The 27146-nt window shown below is 48.7% G+C and overlaps 3 protein-coding genes across 3 annotated transcripts; 1 reads left to right on the plus strand and 2 right to left on the minus strand.

Annotated features, from left to right (window-relative positions):
- The first annotated feature begins 606 nt into the window (after window positions 1-606).
- Window positions 607-972, plus strand: LOC120501878 (claw keratin-like). The gene has a single exon (XM_039708654.1). The coding sequence runs from the start codon at window positions 607-609 to the stop codon at window positions 970-972; it is 366 nt and encodes a 121-aa protein (XP_039564588.1).
- Window positions 973-16566: 15594 nt separating this feature from the next.
- Window positions 16567-16932, minus strand: LOC120501903 (keratin-associated protein 21-1-like). Its single transcript, XM_039708681.1, has one exon. It carries the CDS (start codon window positions 16930-16932, stop codon window positions 16567-16569), a length of 366 nt encoding a protein of 121 aa, XP_039564615.1.
- An 8749-nt stretch (window positions 16933-25681) lies between these two features.
- Window positions 25682-26068, minus strand: LOC120501877 (claw keratin-like). Its single transcript, XM_039708653.1, has one exon. It carries the CDS (start codon window positions 26066-26068, stop codon window positions 25682-25684), a length of 387 nt encoding a protein of 128 aa, XP_039564587.1.
- Between the last annotated feature and the right edge of the window lie 1078 nt (window positions 26069-27146).

A 27146-nucleotide genomic window follows, 5' to 3' on the forward strand; every position in this document is an offset into this window, starting at 1 on the left:
CTGGGGTGTATAAAAGGTCCGAGGGCTCCACAGGGCTCCATCCAGCTCTTCCCATTCAACTCTGCTCATTGATCGCTGTGGTGAGTCCGAGCCTTCCCTCCGTCCTCCCTCCCTCCTCTGCACCTTCCCCGGGGAGTCTCTGGCTGTGGAATTCCCAAGGAATCTCTGTCCCTGTGGAATCCCCAGGGATCTCTGTCCCCGTGGAATCCCCTGGGGATCTCTGTCCCTGTGGAATCCCCGAGGAATCTCAGTTCCTGTGGAATTCCCTAGGGATCTCTGTCCCCTGCTCCAGCAGCTGTCCCAGGGCAGAGTTGGGATGCTTGGGGTTCCACCAGCGGGCTCAAGGCCTTGGGGACCCCAATACTCTGGATGAGGGAGTTTTTCTTCATTCCCTGGGCAGGCAGGAGCCGGGGGTGGTGAGGGCAGCCGGGGATTCCAGGAGCCACTCCAGCCATGCCAGGGCTTGGCTGGGCAGGCCTGGGATGACCCAGAGCGGGCCCTGGGACACGGGCTCCAGGCGGGCCAGAGCAGCAGGGCGTTGTGCCGAGTGCTCGGCGTGAGCCGTGGCTGTGCCTTGTCTTGCAGCTTTGCCAGCCCAACCGAAGCATGTCCTGCAACAGCCTGTGTGTGCCCAGCTGCGGGGTGGCCACCCCGGCCCCTCTGGCTGACACCTGCAACGAGCCCTGCGTGCGGCAGTGCCCCGACTCCACGGTGGTCATCCAGCCCCCGGCCTCGGTGGTCACCTTCCCCGGGCCCATCCTCAGCTCCTTCCCGCAGCAGAGCGCCGTGGGCTCGGCCGGAGCTCCCTACGTGGGAGCCGGCTCCGGGGGCGCCTTTGGAAGCCGTGGGGGCTCCGGGGGCTTCGGGGGCTTTGGGGGCTACGGCATCTCTGGGGGTTTTGGCGGTTTTGGGGGCTATGGCAGCTGCGGCCGCGGTTCCCGGTCCTTCGGGGGCTCCTGCGGGCCCTGCTAAGCCCCAAAGCCCGCCGGAGTTCAGTGCTGGCCCTGCCCGCGGGCTCCTGCAGCAGCCCCCGCTGCCTTGTGCCGCCGGAGCCGGGCTGAAGCTGCAGCCCCTGCTCAGTCTGCTCAGGCCTGGCCCGGCAGCTGCGGGCTCCCTGTCGCTGCCGGCGGAGCCCGCAGAGCCTGGGCCGGCAGAGCCTCTGGGCTCCCCAGCACTGCCTCCAAAAGCTGCCCCCTCTCTGCGCCCCCAGCCAGCTGTGCCCAGCCTCGGCTGAGCTCTGCCTGCTCTGCCCGCCGAGCCCCGGAGCCGCCCTGGCCAGGGGCGATCTCTGGGGTGCAGCCCTGGGCTCTGCCTCGCTGCTGCCTTGGGATTTTCGTCTTTCTGACGCGTTGTTGTGGGTTTGTCTCTCGCTGACAGCGCCTGTGGGCTTTTCATTCACAATAAAGAGTCTGTGTTGCTGCAATCCTTTGGATTTTGGTTGTTTTTTATGGGTTTGCTGCTCTGATGGCCGTGTGGAACTGGGATATGTTCACAGGATCCTGGAAACATCCCGGTTTTAAAAACCTCCAAATCATCACCCAATTTTTGATCCCCACAGTTTCACCCAGCCCAGGGGTCCGAGTGCCATTTCCACTTGTTCCTTGGACAATTCCAGGGGTGGGGACCCCAAACCTCCCTGGGCAGCCCCTTCCAGTCCTGCCCACCCTTCCCAGGATGAAATTCTTCCCCAGATGAAGCTCAAGGCCCAACATTTACCATCCATGAATGAACCGGCCCTCTGAGAGGCTCAGCAGCTCTCACGTTTTCCTGTTGCACCACACAAAGGATGGAAACGAGTCATTATCCCTATTCCAAGGCTTGAAGGGAAAAGCATCAATTAATTTATTTATTCCTTTGTGGTCCTTCAGCAAAAAGTTACCATGCCTTCACTTTTCTCCACAGTGATAATTTTGGCAGCTCAAAGCACATCTCAGACGCTGTTTTATATATTTATAAGCTGTTATTAATCTATTTAAAGCACAATTCTCTTCTCAGCTGCTTCATTATTGAAAAAGAGTCACTTCAAAGGTACGAGTTGAGGCAGTTCGATGTTTGCTTTAGTCAGAATTTATTTTATGCCTTTGGAAGTTTCCATTCGAGTGTGGCTCTGCACAAACAGCCACGACAATGAACTGCTCCAAATCTGGATTTATTGCCAGTTTTATCTTTAGACTTCTTGGAGCGAGCAAAATATATGTTAAAATTCCATGAATTTTAACTCTTTCTTCAACCGGACCCCTGTTAAAGTAGCTAAATCGGGGCTGAGACAGCCGAATTTATTTTATTCTCCCGTGGTCTCACTTGTGCATCCTGAAACACAGAAAGCTTTCCAGTTTTTATTTGGGAATTTGTCTGTAACTCCCCAGATTTTATTGATTAGAGATAATTAAAGAAAAGATTAAAATTATGCCCAGTTGCAGCTGAATTTAGAGACCAGGATCCAGAGACTTGAGCTGGGCTTCTGAATGGGTAAATTCATCAAAAGCCTTAGGAATTTTTTAATAATTATTATTTCTAGCCTGAAATTTGCTGGAAACACAACCCCCAGTTTTACTGGGAAAGGTTTTCGATTAATTTTGCTCTCTTATTTTGCGCTGCGCCCAATCCAGCTCTGTTCCCTTGGCAGGACTGTGCCCTGGGAGGTTTCCTGAGGTCCCTTCCCACCCAAATTCTGGGATTCCGGGATGCCGGGATTGCCTCTGCCTGTTCAAAGGGCGGCAATTACGCTCACAATGATGAGGGTTCGAGGGTTTAATTGAGCTTTCCAAGCTCTTTTGTGCCCAGACTCGGTGATGAATAATTGGAGTCGCTCCTCCTCCCCAGGACGCGGTGGAACAGCCTGGGAAATTCACAGTTCCAGCGTCATTCCAACGGAGCCTGGAGTGAAGGGAAAGTGAAAATTTCTGCTCTGAAAAGTGGAATTTTCTGCTCTGAAATTTGAATTTTTCTGCTGTGTAACAGATCGGGTCTCTCCAGTCGGAAAGACGGGAAAATCCCAGGCAGGGCCAGCACAAAAGCACGGCAGAAATAAGGGTTTTCTCCCAATTTCTGCTGTTATCCCCCAAAATTTAATTAATTAGCATCCGCTCCGTGTCTCAGTGATTTACAGCTGCTGTTGTGTCCAATGTCTGCACACCCGCTGGGACGCAAAAGTAAATTTAAAGGAATATTTCCAAATATTTCCTAGGAAATTCGGGATTTGGAATTCATTTTCTGAGTGACCTTGCATCGCTATTGGTTTGCAAAATGCGCGGGTGCAGCTGAGCTTAGAAGGAGTTTCAGAAAGGCCCCAGGGTGTGGTGTGACCCCGTAAAACACCGAGCTGGGGACAAAAATCTGTATCCAGGAAAAGCAGAACGCCAGAAAAAGCAAACCAGAGCCATTTCATAATGCTGCAACGTTTTTAATGAGAGGAAAGCTCACAATCACAATCTAAAATAGCACAGAGAGCAGAAAGAATTCAGGAATTTATACGTGCAAAGAATCTCCCGGTTTCATTGGTACAAATTTAGTTGTCGATTTTTCATTTCCAGACTTTCCCACTGTTTCCAGTCTGGTAAAACGAAGCTGATTGGATGATTCGGGTTTTTTTGTCACCATTTCAAAGGCAATGAAGTCAGAAATTCATCCCTGATGACAGGACAGGCACGCTCATAAGTTTCACTAGGAGCTGGGAAAGAGCCATAAATGAGCGATTTGTAACAAACATTAAACCCAGTTTCCTCTACACCACCAAACCCAGGGAGAGAAAAAAGATGGGGGAAAGCGTTTTGGAGGAAAATCCGAGAAACTTTAGGAGAACCCTGAGCTGAGCAGGAGCAAAATCCACCCAGGAGCAAAATCCACCCAGGAGCAAAATCCACCCAGGAGCAAAATCAATCCACCCAGGAGCCTTCGGGGCGGATTCTGGGGTTTTGGGGCTCAGCACTGGTAGCAGGGGTAGCAGCTGCCGTAGGAGTATCTCTGGAAGTAGCGGGTGGAGTAGGGGGAGCAGTAGCGGGGGCTGAAGGTCGGGCAGCACTCAGAAGTGCGGTAGCCACAGAGCCTGCCGTAGTAGCCCTGGTAGCCACAGGGGCTGCCGCAGTCGTAGCCGCGGGAGCTGAAGACGCTGCCGTAGCTGCAGGGGGAGTAGCAGGAATCCTCGCACTGCCGCTGGTAGCAGAAAGTCATCTTGGGGCTGGAGGGAGGCGAGGCTGCAAGGGAGGGAAAAAACCCGTGAGGTGAGTCCCGACAGAGAGTAAACCCCGAGTAAGCGCTGCAGGGAAGGGAGAGGCAGCAAAGCGCTGCCCAGTGCCCTCATCCATGGCTCCATCCCGAATTTAGGGCCAGTTCTTCCCCCTAACCCTCCATCCTGAGCTGTCCCACACAGCTGAAAAACGGGGCTGTGAAGCGCGACCCCGAGCCAAAGCAGGGCTGGAAATTCCTCAGAGCTGCGCTGGGACGAAGGCGTGAAGGGAAAAGGGGATCCGTGCGGGACTGGGGCTGTTTCGAACACTCAGACATTCCAAATCCAGGGAGGAAAGATTGTTTTGCACAGGGATAACTCCTAAGTCACAACCTCAATTCTTGGCGGCAGCATCTGTAGATTAGCGGGGAAAAAAAGGAGGGGGAACAGCCCCAAATCCGTCCCTTCATCATCCTCTGAATTTCACAGCTCTGTTCCCACTTACCCTTGGCTGCAAGGAGGAGAAGGCAGGAGCAGGGAATGGTTCCTCGGCAGGGATGCGGGGTTTTTATGGAGCTCCGGGTCCCGCCCCCCGCACAATTGACTCAGCCCCAATTCCCGGCCCCTTTTCCTCCCCTCATCGATATCCCGATGCTCCCCAGGGTCCGGCACCGTCACCGGGAGGCTCCTCCCGTCCCTTTCATCCCAAAACCACTCAGCGCAATTAACGCCTCGCCATCATCGCGCTGAATTTGCGCTTTTTGGGACAGCGGCGACTCCTCGGGATCAGCAAAGTCCCTCGGAATTCCCGACGCGGCAGCTTTGGGACACTGAATGTGCTTTGTTGTGCTTTTTCCCCCCTTGAATAATCGTGGAAAGCACGCACAACCTGTGTTTTTGCTGAATTTCATCATTCCTAATGACACTGGAGCATCCCTGACGATCCCTCCCAACATTTCCTGTGATTCCCGAAGCGTCTCTGTGATTTGGAGCCGCCGTGCCAGGGGATATTATTGATTCAGCCAGAAAAATATTGATTCAGCCAGGAAATATTGATTCAGCCAGAAAATTGGCCTGCAAGCATTGAATTGGCATGTCCAAGATGTATTTTTAGAGGGGCAAAATAATCTCCCGGAGACCCAGTTCCGAAGGTATAAATTAGAACTTTAATAAAGGCAGGAAACAGGACACCCCAATGCACGTTTTTGGAGCGGGTGTTACATAAGAGCGGGGCGTAGCAAGGTGCTGTTAATATTGAAATAATAAATCTCTTTGTGCCCGAAAATATTTAATAAGTCTTAATGAAGGCTTTGATATTCCAAATTTAGAGAAAGGCCCAGAACTCCTGACGTGCTGCCTGTCATTATCCTCCCTGGGGATGGGAGTAAACAGAAAAACAGGGTTTGGAGGTGAAGGTCACCCCAGCATTATTCACCTTCATTAGGGCAAATTAAACACCTCAACAATAGGAAGAATTTACATTAAACCATATTTAGAATTTGGGGGATTTTTCGGGAAAACTGCCATCATTACAGAGATAAATCCCTGGGTTTTTTATCTTTGTCCTTGTCAGGAATCCCTGAGCGAATCATTTTGTGATCGAAGAGAAAACAAAAACCCAGCAGATCTTTTTGGAGACAGCGAAATTCGCCTTGCTTGGGCTGGCTCTGCAGGAAATTCAGTTCCTGAGTGGATTTCGTAAAACACGCCTGGAGATTTCAAATATCGTAAAATAAATCTGGGGATTTCAAACATGGTTAGTTCTGCTTGAAATAATTTAGATTTGTTGGGGATTTCTACTTGCTCTGAGGTTCATTGAAGTCATTGATGTCTGGTTTTATTCAAATGTATTTCCAGTCTTACACGGAGAAGGATCCCCATTTCTTTCTACAAGTTTGGAGTTTGTCAAAGTTGGGTCGAATTACTTAATAATAATTTTTAAAATATATATTAATAAAAATAATATAAATATTCTGGCCTAAGAACGCGATTTTGAAATAGACCCAAACAATAAATTATTTCCAGAGATTTTCATTTTGAAAACCAATTGAAATTCCTTCTCCCTAAATGAACCCAGGGTCATTGAAGGTTTCGTGTGCTGCCATTTGTCCATTCATCCCAAATTGGGATTGTGAGCATCCATTAATTCTGCTCTCAATATCCTTCCTTCCTTTTCCTGCTGTAACTCAGATTTCGCCACCCTCATTCCCCATTTGTAATTGAGCCGGGAAGTCTGGACATGAAAGGAAAGAGCGGCGCGAAGTCATCCCTGTGGCAGCCCTGGGAGCTGAGTAAGGATCCCAAAGCGAGGAAAACAACCCCATCAGCTGCGGGATGACGTGAGGGGCGAGTTTGGGGCGCGACAAGAAGGAGTTGAAGCCTCACAGGCTGGGGCAGATAAGTGTATAAAAGGGAGAGAAACCCACGGCTCTGCACTCGCGCCTTCAGCCTCGGCTCTTGCTCAGCGTGGTAAGTCGGGCTTAAGGGGCAGGGGTGGAAGTTAAGCTTTAAAATTGTGTTTTAGAAGTGATTTCGTGGCCGTGCAGTTCAGAGTATTTGTTAAAAATGAGGTATTAATCCATATTTTACATATATATATATATATATATATATGTAAAATATGGGTAAATACCCAATTTTTAACAAATACCGCAGACTGCATGGCCATGAAATCATATATATATATATACACATGTATGTGTATATGTGTATACATAGGTATATATATACATATCTATAATATGGGTTAATACCCCATTTCATATTATGTGGGTTTTTATATATATATGTAAAAAATTATTAATTCCTACATTTATTAAATGCAGAAATTTGGCTTCTCTAGACATGCCCTATGAGAAATCCTTTCTTTGAGTATATTATGGGTTATTTCAGGATTTATTGTGAATTGGCTGTGGCAGGGAGGTTTAGGTGGGACATCAGGGCAAGGTTCGTCCCGCAGAGGGTGGCCTTGGATGGAGAGGCTCCCTTGGGTTCCTCTCGCTGTTTCCCAAAAGCAACAAATTCCTGCTGGATCCACCTCTGAGCTTGCCTTTCCAACTGCTCCAGATTGGAGCCCTGGGAGGGCGGGGAGGCCCTAAATTCGGGATAGTCCAAGGATTCCTCATCCCTAGAAGCATCCAAAGCCAGCTTGGAGCCCGCCAGGCTGGAGGAAGGCATCGCTGCCCATTCAGGGGTGGAACGGGATGAGATTTAATTCCCTCCCAACCCACTCCCCAACTCCCCCATTTTTCTTTCCCTCCCTTGCAGCCTCGCCTCCCTCCAGCCCCAAGATGACTTTCTGCTACCAGCGGCAGTGCGAGGATTCCTGCTACTCCCCCTGCAGCTACGGCAGCGTCTTCAGCTCCCGCGGCTACGACTGCGGCAGCCCCTGTGGCTACCAGGGCTACTACGGCAGGCTCTGTGGCTACCGCACTTCTGAGTGCTGCCCGACCTTCAGCCCCCGCTACTGCTCCCCCTACTCCACCCGCTACTTCCAGAGATACTCCTACGGCAGCTGCTACCCCTGCTACCAGTGCTGAGCCCCAAAACCCCAGAATCCGCCCCGAAGGCTCCTGGGTGGATTGATTTTGCTCCTGGGTGGATTTTGCTCTTGGTATATATATATATATATAAAATATGGGTAAATACCCAATTTTTAACAAATACTGCAGACTGCACGGCCATGAAATCATATATATATATACACACACACACACATATATATATGTATATATGTATGTGTATACATAGGTATATATATACATATCTATAATATGGGTTAATACCCCATTTCATATTATGTGGGTTTTTATATATATATGTAAAAAATTATTAATTCCTACATTTATTAAATGCAGAAATTTGGCTTCTCTAGACATGCCCTATGAGAAATCCTTTCTTTGAGTATATTATGGGTTATTTCAGGATTTATTGTGAATTGGCTGTGGCAGGGAGGTTTAGGTGGGACATCAGGGCAAGGTTCGTCCCGCAGAGGGTGGCCTTGGATGGAGAGGCTCCCTTGGGTTCCTCTCGCTGTTTCCCAAAAGCAACAAATTCCTGCTGGATCCACCTCTGAGCTTGCCTTTCCAACTGCTCCAGATTGGAGCCCTGGGAGGGCGGGGAGGCCCTAAATTCGGGATATTCCAAGGATTCCTCATCCCTGGAAGCATAGAAAGCCAGCTTGGAGCCCGCTGGGCTGGAGGAAGGCATCGCTGCCTGTTCAGGGGTGGAATAGGATGAGATTTAATTCCCTCCCAACCCACTCCCCAACTCCCCCATTTTTCTTTCCCTCCCTTGCAGCCTCGCCTCCCTCCAGCCCCAAGATGACTTTCTGCTACCAGCGGCAGTGCGAGGATTCCTGCTACTCCCCCTGCAGCTACGGCAGCGTCTTCAGCTCCCGCGGCTACGACTGCGGCAGCCCCTGTGGCTACCAGGGCTACTACGGCAGGCTCTGTGGCTACCGCACTTCTGAGTGCTGCCCGACCTTCAGCCCCCGCTACTGCTCCCCCTACTCCACCCGCTACTTCCAGAGATACTCCTACGGCAGCTGCTACCCCTGCTACCAGTGCTGAGCCCCAAAACCCCAGAATCCGCCCCGAAGGCTCCTGGGTGGATTGATTTTGCTCCTGGGTGGATTTTGCTCTTGGGTGGATTTTGCTCCTGCTCAGCTCCAATGGAAGCGGCTGTGGATCCCTGAGGGTTTGGGATCTCTTCCATGCCCGCTGTTATTCTGATTAATTCACTTTTTTTGCTGTTCTTTCTCAGTCTTTCAGGATGAGGTTTTTGTTTGTCGCAAGGAGCGGGAGCCTCGTCTGGCTGTGCTGACAGCTCTGCTCCTCTCCTACAACACCTTTACTCCCCAAACCTCTGCTCGGGGGTGTAGCTACTCCTCGGTGTATGACGGTGTGAGCCTCCTGTGCTACTACAAACTGTAACTTCTTACTCTCATTAAAAGATCTTGCATCACGCTGCTGCCTTGGGTTGTGTTCTAATGTTCTTTTTAATATTATATTTGACTTTGCTAATTATTTACTTGACACACATAGAAAAAAAATTTAAAAGTGGCACCAGTTTCTCAGATCTGTGGTTTTTAGCAGAATCTGAGGGGACAGAGGGCACACGGAGCAACTCGATTTCTGTCTGCTCCAAAATTCATTTGCCATGTCCCAACTCTGCCCCTGTTCCACCAAACACATTCCTGTTTCCAAAGCACCAGCTGAAAAATGTGAAGATTTAAGAAAAATTAATCAAGACTCGCCGGTGACATTTCCAGCCCACATTCTGCCCAGCAGGAAGATCCAGTTTTGGAAGGGATTTCCAGCAGGAATTGTCTCCCCACAGCCCCAGAGTGCAGGTGGGAGGTGGAATTCCCTTCCCAAATCCCCAAATCCCCGTTGTAGTTGAGACAGAGATAAAATACAAAGCAACACTCCATTTTCAGAAGGCTTCAAACCCGATTTTATTTTAGCATGAATGCTTTCTGTACATTCTTACAAAACTCATAAATTTACACTTGTTGTTCACTAGAGAAAAACAAAATGCATATTGGAAGTGGCAGTTGCAGCTTTCTCTTATTTCTCCTTCTTTCTTGGTTTCTGTGTCAAGGACCTCAATAGGAAATCCTTTCAGGGGTGAACATGGATCCTCTTCTCAAACTCCTCTTTGGCTCACAAAAGTTGCTCTAAAACCTCTCCCACAAATCCCTAAATCCCCAAATCCCCCAATCCCCAAATCCCTGACGGGAGCTCCAGCTCTGCTCCCCCTCGAGCTGTGCCAGGGTGGGAAATTTGGGAAAATTCCTCCTGGAAAGGGCGGCCAGGCCTTGGGAAGGGGCTCGGGGAGGGGTGGATCCCCATCCCTGGAGGTGTCTGAGGAATTCCTGTAACTCCGGGTGATGAAGCACAGCTTGGATTTGATCCTGGAGGGCTTTTCCAACCCCCGGGATCCCGGAATTCCAGCTTTTCCTTTTCTGCTGGAGTTCAGATCTGATAAAACAGAGTAAAAATGCAAATCAACGTTTCCCTCCGCTGGTCAGGACATGCAAATTCAGCAGCTGAAGGGATCAATTTCTTATTTAAACTTGCTCTGGTTTAGGCATGAATTTAGTTTAAAAGTTTAAAAGGAGCTAGGGACTGGCAGAGTAGGAAATAAAATTTCCTGTTGCAGAGTCTGAAAGCAATTGGAATTTATTTGTATTTTCAGAATGCATTTTTTCAAAATGTTCAGGCTTAAATTTTGTATAGAATATTAAAAAAAAAAATAAAACACTGAAGTTTCCTGGGGGTGAGCAGGTTTTAACCCATCCTATGAATCAGAGCCCTTCATTAAATACCTCCATTTATTATGCCCCTGGAATTTCACTCCATCTTTCCCTAATTAACTAAAGGTTCTATAAATTAGATTCCCACCTAATGATCGAACTCTTTCTTAAGTTCTTCCCTGTGTTTTTAGGCACGGAAGTGAATTCCTGCTTCTGCAGAAATTTCACATTTTCAGGGTTCAGGACACCCAAATTTTGCATTAATTTGGATCATTGAAGGGACTTTGGAACATGTCCTGCATTTGCTGAACTTCCCAGGGCAATTCCTGGCCTTTCAGTGTCCCTCAGCCCTTTGGGAGGTGCTTTGGTCACTCAGAAATTATCTGACCAATGTAAACAGCAACAAAATTAAATTTATTTGCCCATGTCACACCTTCAATTAAAATAATTGGTTTCCTCTACATCAGGGGTAATTAATCTATTCTCAGCCCAACCTGGCAATACAAAAAAACCCACAATTTTTTTGTCTTAAAAACCTTTTTGGCTCCTCCTCAGCTTTCGTGATGAAATCCAGATTTCAGAAGAGACAAGGGAATTTATAGGAGTTAAAATGATAAAATTATTTCACAGCAAATCTTATTAACGCTGATTTTCAACCTTCTCAGCACAAATCAAGAGGCTTTTTTTAAAATTCAGCAAATACCTCCCTGTATGACCTTCCCCCGCAGTGAGCCAAGCCTCATTTGCATATTAAATTAGGATAATGACAGACATTGGGAAGTGCTGAGCCTCATCAGAATTTCTGGTATCAGCGCCCTCCCAAAACAGTCATTAGAGTTCCTTTGGCAATGTTTGGAGTATTTCAACCCTCCCGGTTTAAATTCCTCGAGTATCACAAGCAGAGCGGGGAAGGGAGCCCCGGGGGGCAAGGGAGGTTTTTCTTTCTTTAAATTATTTATATTTATTTCTAATTCCTGCGTCCCCTGGAGCGGAGTGTCAGAGATCCAGCTGGAAAATGCCACCACAGCAGGTAGGGGAGCAATTCCTGCCTCAGGAAAATCCCTGCCAAGGGGAATGTCCAACTCTTTGTGCTCTCCAGCCCACTTGAGGCAGGAAAATAATTTGATAATTTTAACTCCTATGAGTTTTGGAGACCTGGATTTCATCCCTAAAGATGAGGAGGACCCCAAAAGTTGGGTTTCTTTTAAGGTAAAAGAGAAGATATTTGGTTCATTATTATGGATATGGAACCATGGACTGGGTTGGGTTGGAAGGACCACATATCCCACTGTTCCAGGTTGCTCCAAGCCCTGTCCAGCCTGGTTTTGGACACTCCCAGGATGGGAAATCTATGGAATAACCTGGGACCCTCATAGGGAACAATTCCTTCCCAAAATCCCACCCAAATCCCCTCCTGACCCCATTCCCTGTGTTCTGTCCCTGCAGTTCCTGAGGAAAAATCCTTCTCCAGCTTCCCTGGAGCCCCTGCAGATCCTGGGAGGGGCTCTGGGGTCTCCACATTCCCAACATTCCTAATATTTCCATCATTCCAGCCTGGATCCATCGGGGAGGGGCTCCAGTCTCTTTATCAACTTCGTGGTCTCCTCTGGGCTTGCTCCAACAATTCCAGGTCCCTTTTAGTTTGGGCACAACAGAACCTGGCACAGAATTCCTGGTGGGATCCCATCAGAGAGAGCAGAGCAGGAGAAGCCCCTTCCTCACCCCCCTGCCCATGGATGCAGCCCAGGACAGGGAGGAATTCTGGCCAGCTCATGCCCATGGATGCCATATATAAACCCCATAAATATCTGACACGTGAATGATATCACAAGACACGGCTCAAGCAAGTTTTTCTAATAATTTCATCTAGGAAAAAAACTAAAAAAAAATCCAAAACCCTCACACCATAAAAATTAACCACATTTCTCAGATGCTGCTTTAATTGATCCCATGCCTTGGCCTGCACCTCTCCTAGGACAAATTATAGGCAGGAGAAGAATCTCAAAGAATCAATGGAACGCCTGTCATTAATTGTGACGGAAATCCTGGAGTGCTTGGGGTAATTCTCCTCCGCTCCCCGGCTGTTTCACGTCACCAAAATGTGCAGTGCCCACCTCCCTGGTGGGGCCACGAGGTAAAGAACCAATCCATGGGCTCCCAGCTGACCAGGAATTGGGGCTGGAGCTTTTCTGTGTAGCCTCCAGCCACATTCCCAGTTGTCCTCTGGGTGCTTTCCCAGAAATCCCTCTGTCCTGGAAAGTCTGGAGATGAAAGAATCTCCCAGGCTGTAATCACAGTGCCCAGCCCCAGGAATTCCAAAATTGTCCTAAATGCGGAGGAAAACAATTATAGCAATTGGGCTGCTGATGTACTTCCCAAATTTGTCCCGTGACTAAGGGGAGCTCTCGGGGAACTGCTCCGACCTCCACAATGGGAATATAAAAGTGCTCCCAACCCCGGTGCTCCTCACACGGCTCCTCTTGGTTTGCTCTTCCCATCAAACTCGGTAAGTCCAGCTCCTCTTCTCCTGGAGAATCCTTGAATTTGGGGGGAAATCCTTTGCTCATGGGTGTTTTCTTCTGGATGCTTTTAATCTGGGGGGATCAATGCATGGACATTCCCATGGAATGGGAAAGATGGGAAGCTGAGTTAGAAGTTATGGGTTTCTTTTTTTCCAGTGGTGACACCTGGAATTTTCAGGCCCAGGCAGAGTGGTTGTGCAAGGAGGAAATGGGTCTTTGTGGGGGGATGTTGCAATGGGGAATATGGAAAAGTCCCAGGAATTGTTTTTGTCCCACTGATGTCCCTGGGGCAGCTCTGAGCTGCAGGGTTTAAACCTTCTCTGTCCAGCAGAGCGTCCTTGCTAGAACTGGCACTAACAAAGCCGGTGTTGCCCAGGAGAAGGAATTGTTTATGTGCCAAGATTAAAAGCAGACAGGGAGGCTGGAGACTTAATGAACTCCTTGCGTTGTGCGTTTCCAAGAACTCCAGAAAATGCTGGGAGGGATTCGAGTCAGACACTGGGACTCCGTCATTGAGATGGGATTTACCTCAGCTGCCTGTCCTGGGAGCCTGCACCCAAACAAATCCCTTCTTCAGGAAGATTTTCTTTTCTTGGAAAGGGTTTTCAGGATTTGGAGGGGAGGTTTGGAGTCCCCATTGCAAGGAAGGACTGGACATGGCACTCAGTGCTCTAGGATGGGGTTTGACTTGATCTTGGAGGTCTTTTACAACCTCAATGATCTTGGGATCCTGGGGTTCTGGAATCCTGGGATTCTGGGGTTCTGGGATCCTGGTGTTCTGGAATTCTGGGATCCTGAGGTCCTGGAGTTCTAGGATCTTGGGATTCTGGGGATCTATGACATGAAAATCCCACGCAAACCTGAGGGATTCACCCAACATTTCCACCGGGTTTTCAGGATTTGGAAGGGAAGTTTGGAGTCCCCAACCCAAGGAAGGACTGGATGTGGCACTCAGTGCTCTAGGATGGGGTTGGACTTGATCTTGGAGGTCTTTTACAACCTCAATGATCTTGGGATCCTGGGGTTCTGGAAAGGATGGGGTTTGACTTGATCTTGGAGGTCTTTTACAACCTCAATGATCTTGGGATCCTGGGGTTCTGGAATCCTGGGATTCTGGGGTTCTGGGATCCTGGTGTTCTGGAATTCTGGGATCCTGAGGTCCTGGAGTTCTAGGATCTTGGGATTCTGGGGATCTATGACATGAAAATCCCACGCAAACCTGAGGGATTCACCCAACATTTCCACCAACCACACCACTCCCACACCACTACTCTGCCCTTACAAACCCATTTTCTCCCCTTTTTCTGCCGCCCTGTCCCAGGATCACCTCCACCCCCTCACCCCAAGATGTCCTGCTGCTACTCCCCGTGCTGCTACTCCCCGTGCTGCTACACCCTGTGCTGCTCCCCCTGCTACCGCACCTGCACCCGCACCTACAGCTGCAACCCCTGCATCTCCCGCACGCTGAGCTGCTGCCGCCGCTCCTACGGCAGCTGCTGCACCTCCCGGCGCTGCACCACGCGCTACTACTACCCCTCGTGCTGCTCCTACTCCTGCTGCTACCCCTGCTGCTGAGCCCGGGGAAAATCCCCGCGAACGGACCCGCACCCACGGAAGACGAACGGATGAGCCCGCTGTTGATGTTTGCACAAGCGTGGAGCCCCCACGGTGAAGTCACGGCGAGTGGGGGCTTTGCTGTGCTCTGAAACCTCTTGGAATTTCTATTTTGTTGTTCTGTCTGTCTCCTTCTTCCTGCCTTTCTCAACTCTCCTGATATTCTGCATTTAAACCCTCCCACGGCCCCTTCAGCAACGGGAGGGGCGATCTGCAATTCATGTGAAACTTCTCGGAGCTGCTGCAATGGGGCTGGAGGACCTCTGTGAAATTAGATTTGGTGTCATCTGCATTTTCAATAAGCACTTCCAGCACGGCGCTGCAGCCCTGGGTGAGGGAGCGTTACAGCTGTCTCGCCTTTGATCTGCATTTACGAGGACCTGAAGGATGAACAACACAACTTCAGCAAAAAGGAATGTTCTGGAGAGCCGTGACTCATCTCCCGGAGCTGCCTCCAGCATCCCAAAACTATAATCTTTCTGTGTCTGTGCCAGCTCTTTTTCTTGTTCTATTAAATACTTTCTGCATTTGAAAAAAACATCCTCTGGAGATTCAGTTGTTTTCTTGCCTGTGTCCTTGGTTTGGGTGGATATTCTGCGAGCTGTGGAATTCTGAAGGGACTTTCTGGACTTGAATCCGTGTCCAGCTCTGGGCCCCTCCTGGCAAGGGGGCATTGAGGGGCTGGAGAACTTCAGGGGAAGGGAACGGGGCTGGAGCAGCTGGAGAATGGAATGGAGATTCCTGAGGAAGGCTCAGCCTGGAGAAAAGGGGGATCCAGGGGGAATTTTGGATCTGCCAGGGAGGATTCGGGATCTGATCCCAGGAAACAGGGACAGAACAAGGGGAAATGGCCTCATGCTCTGCCAGGAGAGGCTCAGGTTAGACACGAGGAGAAATTTCCTCCTGGTCAGGTCTTGGAAGGGGCTGCCCAGGAAGAATGAGGACATTTCAATCAGTTTTTTTGTGTTTAGGAGTATTTACCTACCACACCACTCCCCCCCCCCCCCCCCCCCCCCCCCCCCCCAACTTTCTGGCTTCTTGTCCTTGGATTTACTGTGTTATTGCAACTCCACATGTAAAAATGGATTTTATTCAGCTGAAATGGATTTTCTTCTGTTCTGTGTGGAAGATCAAGAGAGTGGTTTGAGTTTTCCAGGCCAACATCCACACAAGCAAAGCCACCATCTTACTCTTTTGTCCTGTCCCTGTTCCCTGGGACACCACAATCCCAAAATTCCCAAAATTCCCACTGGAAGAGCCCGAAATTCCCCATGGATCCCCTTTTCTCCAGGCTCAGCCTCCCCAGCTCCCTCAGGATCCTCCATTCCATTTTCCAGTTGCTTCACCTCCATTCCCTTATCCAGACATGCTCCTGCTCCTCAATGTCCATCTTGGCATGAGAGGCCCAGAACTGGACACAGGATTGAGTTCATAATTTTGTCTCCCAATCCCTTTGCTGTGAAGGATTTCATATTCGTATGTCCTCCTCTCAATTTCTGGCATTCATTTGAATTTAAAATAAGCATTAAAAAGAGCAAACAGGATGCTAAGGCTTCCTCAGGATTTTGGATACCAAAGACTTCAAGCTGTTTGAGAAACTTAATGACAAATAGACCCAGAAATGCTGAATTGATGCAGAAAAAAATCTTTAATAGGAATGAAAGGCAGAGATAACTTTAAAGGGATACAGAATGGAAAGACCACACTCCCAAAAGTCACATGACACCCACATCATCCAGTCAGAAGGAACTTTTTGTCCAGCACTGCCAAAAACACGGAGTTTGGTTTGCTTGGAGGATTGAGGAGAAGGTCTGGGTCGAGAGGAGAGCTGGGGCAGCGGGATGAAGGCGAATCACCGCCAGCCCTTCAGCAGCAGCACAGAGCTCTCAGAGCACCCCGGCCTTGCCTCTTGTCCCCAAAACTCTGCCCAGCCATGGCCTCCACTGCTGGACTCTCCATCAATCCCACCAAACCCGGGCTGGGTTTCAGGGTCGCTCCCTCTGGCTTTAGCAGCTGTAGCAGCCCCCGAAGCCGAACCTCTGGCCGTAGCGGGAGCCAAAGGGGTACCCGTAGCGGCTGGAGTAGAACCCGGGGTATCCATAGCAGTCCCCAGAGCCGTAGAAGCCCCGGTAGCCCCCGTAGAGCCCCCCGGAGCCGTAGCAGTCCCCGGAGCCGAAGATGCCCCGGTAGCCATACAAGCTGCCGCAGCCGTAGCGGTCCCCGAAGCCGTAGAGGCCGCGGGAGCCGTAGAGGCCCCCATAGCTCCGGTAGCCGCAGGGGCTCCCGCAGTCGTAGCCCCGGTAGCCGTAGAGGCCCCCGTAGTTGCAGGAGGAGAAGCAGTCGTCGTCGCACTGGCCTTGGAGGAAAGTCATCTTTGGGAGATGGAGGTAAAACCTGTGACAGGGAGGAAAGGAAGAGTAGTAAGTACTCCAAGGAGTAGCAGCAACCTCAGAGCCCAAAATCTTCCTCACCGGTCCCGTGAGAACAAGGGCAGAGGAAAAGCTATGACCTCAGCTCCTCCTTACACCCCATTTGTTTAATCTGCTCATCTACCCACTGCCTTTAAATTATTTTATATTCTATATTAATGTAGATTCAATATATTAGTATTAAACTATTTCTGTGCTCCTGGGATTGGTAGAACCCCTGATGAAGGAATCACTGGCCATAGATGAAAACCTTGCTGCTGATTCAGGGTTTTTTCTGAGGGAACCTGGTTAGGAATTGGCAACCCTAATTTTCTTTTAGGATATCAGCTTTTCACGGAGCTCTGCATTCCTGGCTCCATCAGGGAAGTCTTCCCAGAATTTTCCTGTGATAACACCCCTCAGGTTTCAGGTCCATCACCCTAAGACCCATTTCAGTGCTTTCCATCCAATTTAATTTGCACCTGAAAATGCTGAGAGCCCACAGAAGAAACCACAGAGTGTGGACACACATGAGAACATCTGTGTGGACATACAGAGCCAAAATCCTGCTTCAAATAGGAGATTTAAGGAAAAACCCACCAAGAGTCACAGTGGAGAAACCCTTTCCTACCTCTGCTGTCCTGAAAATCCCTTTTCAGGGAACCCAGGTACCAACAGGACCAGGAAAGTTCCACTCTAAGCTTTAAAATTGAACCCAGCAAGCCCAAGTAAAAGGAACAGCAAATCCTGACAGTTCAGAGGAGCCACAACCCCAACAGAAATTCTGAAAGGAAAATTCCCAGTCCAGGGGAAGAAAGGAGGAAAAGCTTACCGAGTTCACCGGGAGGAGAAGGCAGGAGAGCTGATGAGGAGCCCTGAGCTCCAAGCCCTTTTTATACTCCAGCTTTGCCCTCCTGGCTTATCTCAGACGCCCTGTGGATTCAAAAGGTTTGGATCCCTACTGGTTGGCAAACAAATTTGCCTGTACACGTCATATCTTCAATTAATGTAATTTTCCTCATTGTTTGGGATTATTAGTGTGTTCCCGTATGTCCCATATATTACAGGTTTCTTTCATCTTAACGTTTTCTGGGCCAGCAACATTCCTGATACCATTTTATTGCCTCCGTTGTCAAATCCAAAAATTTTTTTGTATTATAGAAAAGTCATTTCTGATTTCTCAAGGTCATTGGAGAGAGAGAAATTTACAGTAAAAAAAGGAAAACTTTCCCACATGTTTGAAAGCATTTGTGTTCAGTAGAAAGATGCACCATGGGGTTTTATCTAAAGGAAATGTAAATGTAGGGATTTTGCATTAAACCTCATCAACTTCAGGAGAAAGGAATAGAACTATAAATAAATCTCAATTCCAAAGTTCTCCTGAATCAAAGCCATGCTGTTGCAGGAGCAGGAAGAATGTTTTTAACAAAAATCCAACTGCGTTTTCTGCATTTCACTGGAGGGTTTGACCCCAGTTCAGCCAAGCACAGTGGAGAATTCAAGCCTCAATTTGATCTGGAAATAAAGAAATTATCAGGATTAGCACTAAAAGAGCATTAAATGAACACTAAAGAACACTGCTGGTATTTTTTCCAAAAGAATCAACACGTGTAGAAGTTGCGATAGGGAGGAACCCTGGAGTTTAGGGCAGAGCTCCTTGGGTGACCTTCACCTAATTTCTGGCATTAATTTGAATATAAAATAAGCGTAATAATGAGCAAGCAGGATGTTGAGGCTTCCTCCAAATTTTGAATACCAAAGCACTTCATAAACACTCATTAATGTTTTCAATTTGCAAAGTGTTGCTGGATTTAAATATTAATAGTTTGCCACCGAAAGACACCTCCAGATTTAATAATATGGTCACACTTCAAGGTCTCTGCTTCCTGAACCATAGTAAGGTGATGCTCTTCTATGAAAGTCAAAAAGTACCCCAAAAATCCACTTAAAATAGGAAGGAATATTTGCAAACCCCCACAAGATGGTTGGAAAATGTCTTTGGGTTGTTGTTGGAGAAGCTGGGGTACAAACCTAGTGAGAGATCTCTACCAGGAAAGTCATGGAGATGCTGAGTGGAGGCTCCTCAATCCTCAGCACACCAAAGAAAAACCTCTCACTTCGTCCTCCGCGAGCGGCACCGGAGGCGCCAAAGCCAAGCTGATGGACCACCTACGAGGCCACAGCCTTAATAATCTGAATATTTTCCCAAATTAATAAATATCTCCTCAACTATCTTCCCATTTGGCCACAAGGAATTCAGGGCAATTTTCCTAGAAATGCTTTAAAGAAATTCTAAAGGGTTTACGTTGACGTGGCGACGCCAAGCACGGAAAATATTAAAATGGTTGTGACGTAGGTTGGAGGAATAAGGGGTGGGATGACACACTTTGGATGGTATTAAAGCGGACCCCCAACTCCAAAAAGTCATCCGCTCTTCTCCACTTCTCGTCTCAACTTCTCCCCGTGAAGCAGAGGTCTGTACTGGCTCTATTCTCCTGTGCATGTTTCTCCAAATATTTCTTTATAAGTAAATTTTTATATATATATATATTAATATGGATATGAATATGAATATATATAAAATTTATAGTGCTTATTTATTTATTTATTTATTTAATAGGTACTGCTGTGTCTGCATATATTTATATAACACAGAATTACAAACTTGTATCTATATGCAGGTACAGACGTTATGTAGGAAATTTCTTGTTATTTTGGAGCCAACGCCAAGCACAAAATTCCCTGCAATCTCAAGGAATTGCTCCACTCAAAACTTTTTGCTCTTCTTTCCTGTGCTTTTTTAGTGTTAGGCTTAAAGATGCTGAAAACTGGAAATTTGCTACCACAATCTTGTAGTAAAAAGTAATTTTCAGTTCTGGGCTACATTCACTGCATTTTTCTTTCATTTATTACATTTCTCTGATTTCTGGGGCGGGAAAGGTCAGCTCTCAGCTAGCAAAACCTTCATTTGCTACGTTTAGTCAGCAGTTTCCAAATGTTGACGGGGCAAAAAAAGCAACGTTGTTTGGGATTGAGGAGATTAAAAAAATAAACAAGTTAATTAGGAGGGTGAAACCGATGCACAGGAGGGACCGAGTCGGAGCCTTTGCTCTGCCCTCAGCAGCCCATAAATTTTGTTTCTGGGTGTGTGTTCCAGGCTCTCCAAATCAACAAGGATGAATTCCTTCAAGGAGTGCTGTGACAACGCGTGCTGCGCCCAGGCTGGCAATGACAACTTTGGTGGCTTTGGCAGCTCCAGCTTCCGGCCCAGGCGTTCCTTCAGCTTCTACCGGGACCAGTGCCACGATGTGCCCCCGTCCGGCTTCAGGAACGTAGGGAATTTCTTCCACCCCTCTGGGAACATCCATGGGATCGTCTACGCCAACCTCAATGGGGACATTGTTGGGAAGCTCTCAGGGAGGATTGAGGGGCTCTCCGGGCTCCTGGGGTGTGTGGGTAACTTGGGTAACTTCGGAAACCTGGGATTAAGTCTCCCTTTCTCCGTTCAGTTTGGGGACAGAACGCTCTGAGCTGTTCTCAGAGGGGATAGCGCCCATGGGATGGAATTCAGGACATGGATTCATGGCTTCAGTTCTGGTGCTGAGGAATGCCAAGTGCTCACGCCTCCGACGCTGGGGGATGTGTGGGTGCCAGGCTGTGTAGGACACTCCATGTAACCCTCTGTAGGATCTTAATTTCCATTAAAATTACTCTGGTAGAAGCATCAAATGTCTGCTCTGTTTTTGTCTGGGGACTTTAAGGGGACCCCCAGCCACCCTCAGGAGCCCTGCAATGAGAGGGCAGTCCAGACTCCGGATGTTAGGGACTGTCACCACATTTTCATCTCAATGGCTCCTGCCTTGACTCATTTCCCCCAGCAGAAGGAGAAACCTTAACTAACCCCTGACTTTGGGTTTACCCAAATATTTCAACAGAAAGAGGCATCTCTTGGTTGATTTTGCCCCCAGAGAGACTCCTGGAGCAAAGCTGCAGATTGTGTTTGGGCAATAAATCACAAAAACGAGAGATTGAAGGGGAATCTTGTGGTTGTCCAAGGAGGGAGATCGGTGACGCTCAAGGTTAAAACCACCCAAGAGAAAAGACCAAAGGCAGCCAAGCCATGGCTAGCTGCTGGAGGGTTCAGCTCCTGTGCAGATGGATCAGCCGGTTCTTCAGGGAGCTCCTGCCAGCCCCTGCCATGCCCCCGCAGGAGCACTAGATTGGGTTTGGCATGGTAAAGATGATCTAGGCCTAAAATATTAAAGATTATTTAGATTTAGAAAGCTAAAGATTATTTAGGTCTGAAATATTAAAGATTATTTTGATTTAGAATAATTAAGAGTATTTAGATTTCAAATACTAAGGATTATTTAGATTTAGAATGTTAAAAATTATTTGGGCTTCAAATACAAAGGATTATTTAGATGTAGAATATTAAAAATTATTTTGGTTTTGCATACTAAAGATGATTTAGATTTAGAATACAAAGATTATAGGTGTTTCAACAAGCAGAGCCCAGGCAGAGCTGCCTGGATCCCCCGTGAGCCCAGTTCCACATCAAAGAGCTCAGCAGGAGTCACAAATGTTATTGCAGGAGTGACTGTGAGGGGTCACCTCTGGGCTGATTTCCCAGAGATCGCCATGGCCACCCTTCCTTTTGCCATGGTGGCCTCCTGCAGAAGCATTTCTGCATTTTCCAGCTCTCAGAGCAAAGGTTCACGAAAATAATTAAGGGAGGAGGTCGGAGAAGCCATTCCATGGGCAGTAAACCAGGGCCAGTCAGCAGAAATGTTGATCCTCCAGCCCAACATCCATTTCTTTCCATGGTGTCACTGATTTCCCAAAACTCTGACCTGGAGCCAGTTCCAAGGAGCAGAGATGAGCTCCAGAGCTCCATTTCCGTGTCTGGGCAGGAGCAGCCCCAGCCAAGAGCGAGGTCTGCTCTGATTCCTCAGTGCCCCAATTTGAGAGGACAGCCCCAGCTGGGGGTGCCCCAGGAAGGGAGGGGGTCAGGGAGGAGTCTCTCCCCAAGCAGAGCATGGCCCCAGTAAATCAGAGCAGCCCTTTGAAAGTGGCAAAGCCTTTAAGAGAGGTTTTGCAACCCTTCTGCTGTCAGCAGCGAAATGGGCTGGGTTCCCCGGGGAAAGCATTAGCAAATGGTGGAGTCTTGGTAAGCTCAGCTTATCTCCCTGGGACGCCTCTGGCACACAAAGGCTTCTCCTGCCTGCACTGAGAGCGGGGAAGGGTTTGGACAGCCTTGCACAGGAGAGGAGATGGAATAAAACCCAGGAAGCCAAAGATTTGGGTGAAATTCTGCGTCCTTTGGTCCCATTTAACCTCCACCCCTGCCCAAGTTTGCCGGCACAGCACTGTTTATGATGTCCTTGCCTTCTGAATTCCCCCTCGGATCATTCCCAAGGCACTTTCCCTGGGGACAGGACACACAGGTGGTGATTTCCTGCCAGTCCCAGCCCTGTCACCTGCCGTCACCTCCCGCCACAACGCTGACCTGGAGCCACCTGGCTCCCCCCTCACTTCCTCTTCCTGCTTTGAATGTCACAGCTCTGAGGGCGTCCCTCAGCTCCAGGGATCCAGGGCTCCTCCAGGATCTCCTCCTCTGCTGCAGGTCAACCTTCTGGAGACACTGGAGTGCCAAATTCCTCACCCCAGATGCTCCTGTTGCAGGAGTCACCAAACAGGGACGGGACGTTTCCTCACCTGTTCATTCCAGCTCATCAGGAGAAGTCAGGAAGTTCCAGATCACCCTGGAATTGCAGCCCAGATCCCTCCCAGGGTCTCCCTGCTGACAACACCAAAGCTCGTTTTCCATGGATCTGTCCTGATACCTCAGGAAAATTTGAGTTTCTCCTACACCTGTTCTGGGTGGGTGAAGAGACCTTAAAAATCATCCCATCCCAGATGGCTCCAAGCTGGCCTGGGATGCTTCCAGGGGGTGGGGAATCCATGGAATATCCAGTGCCAGGACCTCACATGGAAGAACTCCTTCCCAATATCCAACCTAAATTTCCCCTCTTTCGGTCTGAACCGATTCCCCCTTTCCTGTTGCTCCAGTTCCCGACCATCAGCTCCACCACAGCTTCCTTGATCTCTCCCAGATCCTAAAACCTGAATTCTTTCGTGTCCCGAGGCTCAGGAAAAGTGGGATGGTGAGAGGAACTTGCGGCCTGGCTGCGATATTATCATAACAGGCAACAGCCGGGTAATTTAAATAACTGGAAACCAACTCCTGTCATTCCATTCCAACTCGGGAATGTATTCACTGGGGAATTATCCATTTAAATATTCCCCTGGGAACATCTAATGCCACAGGAGCTGCCTCCAGCACCAAGATTCCCTGCAAGGCTGAGGATCTTCCCTAAAGACTAAACCTGTCCCAAATGAGAAGTTGGGCACCTGATGATCGCCCAAACTGGACAAAATTTTCAAATTATTTGTTAAAGAGTGCAGCATTTTAGGAGATGGGAAAGTGGGGCATGGAACAGGGGGAGGGAAAGGGTAAAATTTGCCATAATTAAATTGATATTGTTAGCTCATAATTATCATTAAACTGAATAATTGGCTCAATAATGAACCTAAGAGATATGAGCAAATGCTTCCATCTTAAAAAGGCATTGAATCTTCTCAGTGAGACACCCAATATCTTTCATCCTCTGGAAGGACATTTCACACCAAGGGCTTATACAGCAACAGGACTAAAAATGTATCAAATATAGTTCTACCAAAACCTACTGGCAGAATTCCATAATTTCACTGATTTTTCTGGTTTGTGGTAAATGCAGATCTCAATTTAGGCCATGAAAGAGCATCTTGAGAGGTGTAAACAAACTGCAGCTCATTCCCAAATATTCCCAACAACAAAGACTTTTGAGGTTTGGGGGATTTTTCCCTGGCTTTTGAGGTTTGAGGGATTTCTCTTTTGTAAGGATTATGTGGTCGGGGAGAATCTGGTTTAATCACCTGCTCCAGAGTGCGCCAACATTAATTACACATTATTACAGTGCCTGGGCAACTTTGTTTTCCTTCCACATGAGGATAATAATTCCCCAAAGAGTGACTACCCTGGAATAATCCCACATTCCGACGTCACCCTGCAATCCTTAAAGACACTGGCGCTGTTCCTCACACGCTACATAACATTTCAAACACGGCCAGGAGAGCTGAGGAAAGATTTATTATCAATTTATTCCCAAAGAAATCTCCAATTCTATGAGGGAGCATCCGCATCATGTCCAGGTTATCCTGGTTATTGAAAAGGAGAGTGTCCAGGGATGGGAATGGGGCTGGAGCAGCTGGAAAAGGGAATGGAGGATCCTGAGGGAGCTGGGGGGGCTCAGCCTGGACAAAAGGGGGATCCAGGGGGAATTTGGGATCTGCCAGGGAGGATTTGGAATCTGATCCCAGGGAACAGGGACAGGACAAGAGGGAATAGCCTCGAGCTGTGCCAGGGAAGCTCAGGGTGGGAAATCTGTGGAAATTCCTCCTGGAAAGGGTGGCCAGGCCTTGGAAGGTGCTCAGGGAGGTTTGGAGTGGCCACGCCTGGAGGTGTCTGAGGAAGGACTGGACATTGGTCTGGGTGACCAGGTGGGGATCAGGCACAGCTTGGACTCGGGGATCCTGGAGAGTTTTCCAACCCTGTGCTCTGCTCCTGCCACTGCCAGGATCCCCAGGACACCAGGAACAGGAGCCAGGAAAGCCAATACTGAGCAAAAATCTCCACAGAAACTGGGAATATGGGGAAGGAAGGGACAGCTGTGGCTGTGCAAAGGAGAACACCCACAGACCTTGGCCAGATCCCTCATGAATTTCACTCTCCTGGTGACCAGATGGGGTTGATGCAGTAGGACAAGGACAGGGGACACACAGAGACACCCACACGCCAATAACCTGCTGCAACGTCTGGTTTAATGAGGAAGAACAAGTGAGACACAGCACAGGTTACAAATCGCCCACAAGCCGTGGTTTGATGTGGGGTGACTCAGGGAATGTCTGGGACTGCTCCTCCTGTGGTGGTAGCTAGCCCTGGTCACACAGCACGGCAGCAGAGCAGGGAATGTTCTGCGCTGAAGAACCGTTTTTATCCGTCAGTAGCCATGGAAAGGGCTTAGAAATGGATCTGAAGGGAGTCTCTGACCAGATCCTTGACATTGCCACAGTCACAGAAGCACAGAATGGTTTGGGTGAGATTTTAAAGATGATTCAGTCCCACCCCTGCCATGGGCAGGGAACCTTCCACTATCCCAGGTTGCTCAGAGCCCCATACAACCTGGCCTTGGAATCTTCCAGAAGGATGAGGCAGCCACAGCTTCCCTGGGCAACCTGTGCCAGGTCCTCACAAGCAAGAATTCCCTCCTAATTTCTCCCTAAAATCTAAATGTTAAAAATCTAAAATCCTAATTTCTCCCTAATCTAAACCTACTTTCAGCGGGAAGCCACAAAGATCCCACCAAGCCCCCAAGGAACCAGGAACAGCCCATAGCTTTGAGAACAGAGTGCTTGGAAAGAGAGGAAAGCTTTAGAGAAGGAAAACCAGGAAGGGTAGAAGGATGGAAACGGATTTTTGAGGCGTTCAAACATCCACAGATGGTTTTAATGCCACCCCAAATGCTCAGCTCTCCCTGATCGCCATGCCCCAGGGCTCGGCCATGGAGCCGCGTCCTGCCGGTCACCCTCGTCCAGCCGCCACGTCTTGGCCTTAGCAGCAGGGTCTGCAGCTGCCCACTGGGTACCCCCGGCCCCACCTGGCCCCACCATAAACTTGGGAAGCTCCAGGGGTTCGGGCAGCACCAAAAGCACCCCCAACAACAGCTCCAACACCGACTCCGACACCAGCCCCGACAGCGGCTCCGACACCGGCTCCGACTTCAGGGACTCCCTCGGAGCCCACGACGCTCTGCTGTGGGAAGGTGCTGAGGATGGGCCCAGGGAAGGTGATGACCACGGGAGGAGGGTAAATGACCACCGTGGAGTCGGGGCACTGCCGGACACAGGGCTCGTTGCAGGAGTCAGCCACGGGCTGGGGCACGGCCACGCCGCAGGGGGAGGCACTGCCGTCAGTGCAGGGGCTCAGGGAGTGAACCATGGCTCAGGGGTGGGGATCTGTGGGCAAGAAAGAGCAGGAAAATAAAACAAAATTCACATCAGTTTCATGATCAAACATGAGGATAAAAGGCTATGAAGAGGATCAAGGGACAAGGAGAATTCTGATAGCTCAGCACCCAAAATACATCCCTGAACTGTGCACTGAACACAAATGGAATATTCATGGAATATTACTTAGATCTTATCCAGATCTGCATTTTTCACTGGCTGAGAAGTTACAAATGGATTCATTTACACAATCCCAGAGTGGCTGAGGTCGGAAAATCCCTCCAGGATCACTGAGTCCAGCCTGTGATCAACCCCCACCTTCCCAACCAGACCACAGCACCAAATGCCACAACCAGTGGTTCCCACCAGGAGAATATCAGCCTGATCCCAAAACCACACTCGATGGTTTGGTTAGAGGAGGAATTCAGGAGCTCAGGAGTTCAGGAATTCAGGAATTCACTTACCTACAGCACCAGAGAGTGAGACAAGAGAAGTGATGATGTGAGATGTGAGGTCGAGCACTTTTATACCCAGCCTCAAAGTGCCCAGCACGTGAATCACCCACATGCAGAACTTCCTAATCAATTACTAACCACGATTGTTTCCAGATCCAGCTTTGTTAACGGATGCCAATTGTTTTAGATAAATCACTCTTGCTAATTACTGGTTTGCCCTTGTGTCCTGCATGACCTGTCCTTTAGTGCCTTCCCCACTCTGCAATTTCAGCTTTATAGGGAGGGGATTCTTTGTCTCTGCATCTCAAAGGGAAAATATTTATGGGGTTTAGGCTTGATCTTCTCCATGACTGGACTCATTCCTTGGCAGGGGGGAACCAGCCATTTTTCTGGATAAAAATATCTTTGACTGAGCCCAGGAAGAGCTGAAAAAGTGAGGGATAAACTGGAGTTCTGGGTTCTTGAGTGAAATATTTGATGAAAGATTAATAACCTGTGTTCTGGGTTCTTTAGACTGATAAAAAGTCTGATCAAAGCTCTGGCACACTGCAAAAATCCTGAACTTTATAGTTATAGACCCAAATAAATCAGGACATCTCTTTCAACCTGACACTG

The sequence above is a fragment of the Passer montanus genome, unplaced genomic scaffold, assembly GCF_014805655.1.
Source record: "Passer montanus isolate IOZ18808 unplaced genomic scaffold, ASM1480565v1 scaffold209, whole genome shotgun sequence".
NCBI classification, from domain to species: Eukaryota; Metazoa; Chordata; class Aves; order Passeriformes; family Passeridae; genus Passer; species Passer montanus.